The 10013-nt window shown below is 44.3% G+C and overlaps 1 protein-coding gene across 1 annotated transcript in view; it reads right to left on the reverse strand.

Moving 5' to 3' along the window:
- Positions 1–10013, reverse strand: part of LOC111231818 (nuclear factor 1 A-type-like) — a gene marked incomplete at its 5' end in the record, with an annotated part of 37709 nt that overhangs the window by 6205 nt on the left and 21491 nt on the right. Inside the window, 3 exons of the mRNA XM_022759055.1 lie at positions 2510–2598; positions 3317–3482; positions 5915–6093. Of these exons, the coding sequence (XP_022614776.1) occupies positions 2510–2598; positions 3317–3482; positions 5915–6093 (434 nt within the window). The remainder of the gene's footprint in view (positions 1–2509; positions 2599–3316; positions 3483–5914; positions 6094–10013) is intronic.

The raw sequence follows: 10013 nt of genomic DNA on the forward strand, positions 1-10013 counted from the left end.
CAAGAAAGAGTAACGATTTATAGTGCACTAGCTAGGATAAATGATATTAGCATTATAGATATAGTAGATAATGGATAAGGAGGGAGATAGGATGATATAGAGAGAGAGAAGAGCATGAATGAATGAATGACATACAGTAGATAGAAAACACAGGAGTAAGATAATAATCTCTTTATGTGTGTGTGTTGTGCAGCTTACTCTGACCCCCACTACATCTCCAGCCCAGCGGTTCGTCAGCGTCGGACCCAGAGACCCCGCTTTAACATTCAGCAACACAGGTAACACACACCTGAGTCTAGATGGGGTGTAGACTCCCTCCACTGTGCTCTTTTCTTTTGTTTTTGGCCCTTAGTTCTGATTTAGTTCATCTTAAATCAGCTTTATACTCCGATGTCAGGACTGAGGGCGATGGTGTTGATAATCTAACTTCACGAAAATCGATGATACACACATTCACACCACTTCACACTGCTGATTGGTTAGGTGTGCAGAGGTGAGAAAGGAGCCAAGAACTTGTTTTTTTTTATTGTTACATGACTTTCTGTCACTTTTCATGATGGCAACACTATGAACATCTTCTAGGAAGACCATGTGAAAATGTGCATCATTACTAGTGACCTGAATCATGCGCTCTTCTTGCTCTCCTATCAGCCAGAGGAGTGGAGGCTGTACGCAGCTCATTAACACCTGCACTATCAATAATGTGAGGAATGTTAGTTGTCCACAACTTACTGGCCATGTAGTGTCTTTTCTGCCACATCCACTTGCCAAAGGAACAAAGGTCGTTTGCGTTTGAACCATTCGCTGACTAGTTGTAACAGAGCCTTATATGATATGTACAATCACATAGATTATCCGAGTGGTTAAAATTGAAGTAGGTATAATATGGTGTAGAAAGATTGACTGTTGACCAGAGGAAGACTGGACGGGGTGACTGATTAATGTAAGTTTTAACAGAGCTGAACGAGCCAGATCAGAGAGAGCGAGCCTCGGTTAAAATGCTTGTAAACAAAGAGCGGGGGAGAAAGCCGCACTTCACTTCAGGCCTGTAGACGTTTAGTATAGATAGAGCAGGTGGTCAGTGAATGCAAGATCCACGTTTAACAGAATACTGTTCAGTGTGTGTGTGCCCAGCTCAGGGTCTGTTTGCCAAACTGATTTATGAAGAGTGTAACGATTGGGCAGCCTTGACTTAACTTATCCCACACACACATACACACACACACACACACACACACAGTAGTGTAGTGAGATGACACTGAGGTGGAGTCCCTCTTGTTGGACAATCGAGAATGTTTGATTGCTTTAGTGTGTGTGTGTGTTGTGTGGTGTGTGTGTGTGTGTGTGTGTGTGTGTCTGTGTGTGTTCTGTGTGTGTGTTGTGTGTGTGTCTGTGTGTGTGTGCGTGTGGTGTGTGTGTGTGTGTCGTTGTCTGTAGGTGTGTGTCTGTTGTGTCACACACACACACACACACACACACACACACACACACACACACACACACACACTAAAGCAATCAAACATGTCTCGATTGTCAACAAGAGGACTCCCACCTCAGTGTCATCTCACTACACTACTGTGTGTGTGTGTGTGTGTGTGTATGTGTGTGTGGGATGAGTTAAGTCAAGGCTGCCCAATCGTTACACTCTTCATAAATCAGTTGGCAAACAGACCCTGAGCTGGGCACACACACTGAACAGTATTCTGTTAAACGTGGATGTTGCATTCACTGACCACCTGCTCTATAGTAAACGTTACAGGCCTGAAGTGAAGTGCGGCTTTCTCCCCCCGTCTTTGTTTACAAGCATTTTAACCGAGGCCGCTCTCTGATTGGCTGTCAGCTCTGTTAAAATCATTAACAGTCACCTCAGTCATCGCTCTGGTCAACAGTTTCACCTCTTCCTCTTAATCAGGGCTCAGGGTAAATTAAAGCTTTGGTAACCATGGAAACAGTGATGCTTCAGGCTCTGTTAGCAACTATTCAGCGATGGGTTAAACGCAAACGACCTTTGTTCCTTTGGCAAGTGGATGTGGCAGAAAAGACACTACATGGCCAGTAGTTTGTGGACAACTGAACATTCCCACATTATGTGATAGTGCAGGTGTTAATGAGCTGCTGTTACAGCCTCCACTCCTCTGGCTGAAGGAGAGCAAAAGAGCGCGATGATTCAGGTCACTAATGATGCACATTTTCACATGGTCTCTCCTAGAAGATGTTCATAGTGTTGCCATCATGAAAAGTGACAGAAAGTCATGTAACAAATAAAAAAAAACAAGTTCTTGGCTCCTTTCTCACCTCTGCACACCTAACCAATCACAGTGTGAAGTGGGTGTGAATGTTGTATCATCGATTTTCGTGAAGTTAGATTATCAGACACCATCGCCCTCAGTCTGACATCGGAGTATAAAGCTGATTTAAGATGAACTAAATCAGAACTAAGGGCCCAAAACAAAAGAAAAGAGCACAGTGGAGGGAGTCTACACCCCATCTAGACTCAGGTGTGTGTTACCTGTGGTTGCTGAGGGATGTTAAAGCCGGGGTCTCTGGGTCCGACGCTGACGAACCGCTGGGCTGGAGATGTAGTGGGGGTAGAGTAAGCTGCACAACACACACACATAAAGAGATTATTCCTTTACTCCTGTGTTTTCTATCTACTGTATGTCATTCATTCATTCATGCTCTCTCTCCTGTCGTTTCAGATCCAGCCACTCCCTCCTTAGTCCAGATACTTTAGACAGGACTAAGGTATCTTTGTGAAACGATGTTTAGCCTAGCTTAGCACAAGGACTAGAAACAAAGGGAAACTGTTAGTGTGGAACCATCAAAAAAAGACTAAAATCTACTTCAGGGCTGCCTGTGTCATTAACTTTGGATCAACAGTGTCATTCACAGCTCTGACGGATTAATAAAGTTTTGAAGAGCTTTATTTAGAAGATGTAGGTCAGAGTGATGACAAAGATTTATTTCCTTCTAGATATGAAGTAAATCTGAACAACACACTGCTTTAAAAACAACAGCATTAAATATATATATGTTCACGTGTTGATGAGGGGAAGTGGGATTAAATATTTTGGCACCAGCTGTGTGTGTTTTTGCCAAATGACGAAGTCATCACTAAACCCTGAAGTGAAACATGATCCAAACACAATACGAGTCTCTCCTCACAGATTATCAAGCGTTTCTTTACATTTGAAGTAAATATTAGTTTCATAATTCAAATATTTATCTGGTCTTTTGTTGTGGAGGCGTATCGGCCTCCGGGAAAACATGCTCTAAATACTTCTTTAATGTGATAATTGGTCCTGTGTGCACTCACTGGGCGAGGTGGGCGAGTTGCCTCCCCCCTCAGTGGAGGAGGTGGAGGGCGGCTTGGCGTCAACGGGCAGTGGGACGGGACGGGCCATCGGGGGAGGCGGAGGGGGAGGCAGCATGGGCGTCGGCAGGAAAGGGTTGTGGACCTTTCCCTGGGAGCTACCATTAGGCTGAAGACGCAGGGGATGAGAGGGGGGGGGGGGGGGGGAAAAAGGTTAAAAAGCATTAAATACAAATATAAACAACAACAATCTTTTATACAGAAAAACATCAACAGGTCGGTCACATGGTTAACCTGTAACAGCTCCACTCTGTTCTCCTTTGAGTGTGTGTGTGAGTGTGTGTGTGTGAGAGAGAGTGTGTGTGTGTGTGTGTGTGTGTGTGTGTCAGCAGTGTTCCTGGCTGGTCATAAAGAATTCTGCTGCTGCTCGCATTTTATCCTGCTAATCTATAAGCATAATACCACAGTACCTCGCCTCACCTCTCTGCCTCCTCCTGTCTCTTCTGTCTTTCCCTCTTCACTCTGCTCTCCACATTTACAGGTAAATACTGTCTTTATTCATACACCTGTTCAGAGCTGTGTATTCTACTCTCACACCTTTTCTAATAAACAGCAAACACATCACTCCCTTGTTGCCCTGTGATGTTTGTTTGTCAGTGTGTAATGAGCTCATCGTTGCCTCTCGTGTGTCTCGTACCAGTGGACCTCCGGCCTCAGGGGGCAGTGATGAGCTCCATGCTGCTTCGTGAACCAGAATGAGTCGGACGAGCAACAGAAAGGTGGGATTTATTCTTTACTGGAAGTGTTTTCAAACACTTTTCACCTTTACAAAAGAAAAACCTGTAAAGATGAGGACTAACTAGTTATTTCTGCGTCTGGTTAACGCCCCCACCTCCATGAAAAAATGGCACACAGCCACTTCCTGGAGCTTTTCTCTCCCACGCTATAGATCAAATGGTCCTGAACCGGATTACTGTTGTTCTGGCTCCAGACACCTGGATTCAACTTTATTCTGGATCTGAGAAACCTGAGTGTTCTCATATATAACTTCATTCATTCCTTTTTCCCACTTGTCATTAACACCTGATCCAGGTTTCTGTCATGTGATCAGGGACTTCTGCAGCTTGAGCTACGTTTGCAGTTAGTCAGTAAAACAAACATGATGAATTATATATTGATGATCCACTCTCTGGACTAAAAGAATTATACTGTAATATACAGTAGAGGATTTTATTATTGTGTTCCATCACTGCTGATCAGATGATGCTGTCAAACGAAGAACAGCAGCAGATGAACTACACTAAACTGACATCAACAAACCACAGACTGATTCCACTGCTTTCATACATAAATTACAGATTCCAGCCACTGAGGTCACGAGAGCTCAAACCCTGGAAACACGAGACTGTACAACTTCAGTGCAAACACGAAGCAACGACAAACTCTCATGTGAGAATATTTTCATATTTGTATCCTGAATGTCTCAGGTCAGGGTTTGTGAGATTTATTAGTTAATGTAATCAACTCCCCTAAAAGTGCATCGTACGACTTCCTGTCTGCTCAGTTTCATTCACAAAAATGTAACCAAAATGGATTGGTCATGACACTGAGTCAGTCAGTGGAATGATCTCACAGCCTCCAGCAGGTGATGTCACACAGTCAGGTGATCCTAGACCTGCAGACAGTGAGATCGCTGTGCCAAAATATAATGATAAAATCATGAAATCTAAAAAACTCTCACTAAATTGTAATACGATGAAGAGAATATTCATTTTTCTTTTATTTGATATTAAAATTCCAAATTCATTCAGATCAAGACATTATAATCAGGTGTTTTTACACCAGTGCAGAAGTGACTCGGTCGACAGGTCTGGACCAGTCCTGCATTTGGTTTATCTGAAATCCCTTGTTCATGTCTTTGATGAACAAACCAGTGAATGACTGGTTCTTACAGGAGGAGCACTGGTCTCAGTAAGGTCTCTGTCACATGTCCAGCGTTGATGACCTGCCATGATGATATGAACTGTGTTTATCACTGCTACTAAATCCACAGATGTGCCACTTGGATCTTTTCAGAGACGTTCAAGACACTAACAGGTTTTTAAAAAATGGTGAAATCCAGAGAGAGAGTCACTGAACTGGGAACACTGGAGAGAAACCTTCTGACTGGTCTGTTGTTTACATGTATCAAGACACGATGATGTGTTTTAGCACTCGAGTCCACTTTTTACTATGCAGGCAAAAACAGACTGTGTGTGTGTGTGTGTGTGTGTGTGTGTGTGTGTGTCTGTGTGTGTGTGTGTGTGAGTGTGTGTGAGTGTGTGGTAGGGGTGGTGGACGGTGTATTGATTCAGTGTCTAGACACAGATATATCAACTATCTCACTGCAGACAGAAGGCCACACACACACACACACACACACACACACACACACACACACACACACACACACACACTGCAGTGTTTCCTGCGACTGATCCCACCTTTGCAGAGGCTGGAAAACCCAGCTCACATGAGTCTGTACCTCTGTGTATTTATACATATACCGTGTGTGTGTGTGCGTGCGTGTGTGTGTGTGTGTGTGTGTGTGTCTGTGCTTACGTTGAGGAAGCCCACCTGTCCGGCCTGCTGGGCGGAGTCAGGACAGACCAGTTGGACGAACTCCTTGAGCGTCTCCTGCGGGTGATACCTGATGGCCGGGTGGGAGAAGTAGGAGCCGGGCTGCTGCAGGATGGGGGAGGAGGAGAAGTGGAGGCTGGAGGGGGGAGCGTGGGGGCTCGCTGTGGCGGGGGCAGCGGAGAGGGGGGGGTGAGGAAAGGGGAAGGGAGAGAAACAGAGAGAAAATTATTCAGAGAAAGGAGAGGTGGGAGAGTGAGGGAGAGAGTTGATTGAAAGAAGGGAGAGAAAGGAGGAGGAGGAGGAGGTGGAGGAGGCGTGGCTTAATATGCAAATACATGATGACAGACACACAGCAGAGCAGATGAAACAATGACATCAGATCATAACGCACTTCTCACACCAGCTGTCAATCAAAACAAGAGGGTGGAGGTCAATGGACATCGCTCATGTAGCTCCTCTTTTCTTGTTTGTTCTTGTATCCTCCTCTATTTTTGTTTCCTTCTCTCTTTTCCTTTCCCCTCACGTCCTCTACTCTTGTTTCCTCTTGTTTCCTTCCCTCGTTTCTCGTCTACTCTTCTTCTTCCTTTCCTTCCTCTTCTCATTGCTTGTATCCTCCTTTCTTTTTTCCTCCTCTCCTTTTTTCTCATGTTTCCTCTCCTCATTTCCTTCTTATTTCCTTACTTGTTTCATCCTTTCCCTCTCTCCTCTCCTTGTTTCCTCTCCTCTCCTCTCCTCTAATCTAATTAAGGCTCTAATTGGTCTAATATTCTCTGATTGCTCGCTAGTGGACAAGGCCTCGTTAAGGACTGTGATGTATAGAGCTCCAAGCAAGGGGAGAGAAGAGAGAAGAAGAGAGAGATGTAACGGAGGGCAGAGAGAGAGCGAGACAGACATAGATAGAGAGACATTAGAAATGATAGCGACAGAGAAAGAGAGAGAGAGAGAGAGAGAGAGAGAGAGAGAGACATTTAAATGTAAAGAGAGAGAAGAAAAGAGAGAGAGGGATGGATGGAGAGTTAAAGCTGCTGCACTAATTCACTTAAAGTCTGCTGTGATTTATCACTCTGACAATACACACTGACCCACTGTGTGTGTGTGTGTGTGTGTGTGTGTGTACCCTGCGGCCAATGTATTTACAGTAATCATTGGATGGATGGCTTTCTCTGCCCTCTTTCTCTCTTTCACTCTCCCTCTCTCTCTCTCTCTCTCTCACACACACACACACACACACACACACACACGCACACACACACACGCACACACACACGCACACAATAGGACACTGTGTATGTACATTAACAGAAATGATCTCACTCACTGTGCAGGCATGCACAACCACCTGAGTGTGTGTGTCTGTGTGCGTGTGTGTGTGCGTGTGCGTGTGTGTGTGTGTGTGTGTGTGTGTTCAGAAGTGGTCAACCACAGCTTGAGGTATATGAATAAAATGTGTTGTATTTTTCATGATACACAACTTCTCACAGTTTTGAACAGTAACAAACACACAAGCCAGTCACAGCGTCTGAGTCAGTGAAGCTCTGTAGGAGTCAGTAGCTGTAGTTTTGGACAGAGCCGTAGCTGTTTCCCCCTGCTTCCACTCTTTATGCTAAGCTAGGCTAACTGGGTTTGGTTCTGTATTTAATGCAGATATAAGAGAGGTTTCCATCTGCTCCTTTAACTCTGAGAAAGAAAGAGAACCTCTGCTGTCAGATCCTCACCCCACTGCCTCCCTGATCTCTCACTGTGCTCTGTAGTCTGAATCATACAAATTTGGACAAAGGCACTTGTTTTTGGATACGTATGTAATATGTATTGTTGGATGATACGCAAAAACATCATACTGCGATCATTCTGGCAGATATTGTGATTTGAGTTGGAATGGTCAGTTTTTTGTTTGTTTTTTTAAAATTATTTTTTTGGGCCTTTTATGCCTTTATTTGATAGTACAGTAGAGAGACAGGAAATGGGGAGGCAGAGAGAGGGGGAATGACACGCAGAAAAGGGCCGTCTGATGCGGGGCTCGAACCGGGGCCGACTGCAGCGAGGACCTTAGCCTCTGCACATGGGGCGGATGCTCAACCAACGGCACCACTCGACGCCCCGGAATGGTCAGTTTTTAATTTTCAGTGAAAAAAATCTAAAAATGATGATGGTGTGATTTTTGTTGGTCTTGTACCTAAAAATCATGTCCCTTTACGTCTGGAGAAGATGATTGTTATTCTCTTAGATCATCATATGTTTGTCATGTCCAGTGAAAACCAGGGGTCGGTATAGAGAATATATTTCATCTTTGTGACGATGCAGTTTCCTGATCTGAGAGGATTCGTGAACAGTTTATTAATCTTTAGAAGGAGGAGACACTTCATCACTTCATCCCCAGTTCATCAATAAAATTCAAATCCAAAACTGCTAAATTTGGAGATACATGGTTTTCACTGGACAGGAAGGATATTAAATCTGAACTACAGCTGCTCGACAAACGTATAAAGATGCATGAAATGGAAAATACTTGTCTTTGTACTGAAGCACAGTTCTACATGTTCCGGATGCTGTTAAATGAACTAACAAAACATTTCAAGGCCTTTAATTCGGTTCAATTTGAACANCCCTCCCCCTCCCCCTCCTCCTCCTCCTCCATCTCCTCCCTCCTCCCCTCTTCATTTCTCCCCTGCCAACTTTTCCACGAAGAAGATATTTGCTATCAATTGGTGGGGATTGATAAACGATAAGAAGGAGGAGAAGAATCAAAATGGCAGAGCTCCTGAAGGACGGAGAGATGGAGATGGGAAGATTTGGATGAAGAGTAGGAGNGGCACCACTCGACGCCCCGGAATGGTCAGTTTTTAATTTTCAGTGAAAAAAATCTAAAAATAATGATGGTGTGATTTTTGTTGGTCTTGTACCTAAAAATCATGTCCCTTTACGTCTGGAGAAGATGATTGTTATTCTCTTAGATCATCATATGTTTGTCATGTCCAGTGAAAACCAGGGGTCGGTATAGAGAATATATTTCATCTTTGTGACGATGCAGTTTCCTGATCTGAGAGGATTCGTGAACAGTTTATTAATCTTTAGAAGGAGGAGACACTTCATCACTTCATCCCCAGTTCATCAATAAAATTCAAATCCAAAACTGCTAAATTTGGAGATACATGGTTTTCACTGGACAGGAAGGATATTAAATCTGAACTACAGCTGCTCGACAAACGTATAAAGATGCATGAAATGGAAAATACTTGTCTTTGTACTGAAGCACAGTTCTACATGTTCCGGATGCTGTTAAATGAACTAACAAAACATTTCAAGGCCTTTAATTCGGTTCAATTTGAACAGAGTGAGAGAGGTTGTAGCGCCTTCTACAGGCTGCTGTGTCCATCACACCTCAACACTGACAAACACACTGATGATGTGTGTGTTGTAAAGATCCGTCCTCTGAACGAAGAGAGACAAAATTAATATTGATCTGCTCGTCTGTCTTCAGGCAAAACAGCAAACAGAAGGACTTTCCAAAATGTCTCAGTCTTCCTCCTTAAACAACAGTGTGTGTGTGTGTGTGTGTGTGTGTGTGTGTGTGTGTGTGTGTGTGTGTGTGTGTGTGTGTGTGTGTGTGTGGTATTGAGGACCGGCGGCCTGCATGTCGAACACAGAAGAAAGGGCTGGGATTAGTTCCACTTTGCAAATTGCCTCGCTTCACTGCTCAGACGCCCCCCCCCCTCCCCCTCTGAGATCTCCTCATCGCCTCAACCTTCATCTTTATCTCTTCCTACACAATTGATGCGGGTTATCCTCCTTCTCCTCTCTCCTCTCCCCTTCCTTCCTCTCTACAATCACCTCTCAGCTGAATTCAACTTCTTCTTTTTCGGTCAGAATTTCACCCCCCCCACCCCCCCCCCCCTCCTACTCTTCATCACAAATCTTCCCATCTCCATCTCTCCGTCCTTCAGGAGCTCTGCCATTTTGATTCTTCTCCTCCTTCTTATCGTTTATTCAATTCCCCACATTGATAGCAAATATCTTCTTGTGGAAATTTGGCATGGGAGAAATTCGAAGAGGGGAGGAGGGAGGGGATGGAGGAGGAGGAGAG

Source organism: Seriola dumerili, unplaced genomic scaffold (genome assembly GCF_002260705.1).
Source record: "Seriola dumerili isolate Sdu_G_001 unplaced genomic scaffold, Sdu_1.0 BDQW01000319.1, whole genome shotgun sequence".
Taxonomy (NCBI): Eukaryota; Metazoa; Chordata; class Actinopteri; order Carangiformes; family Carangidae; genus Seriola; species Seriola dumerili.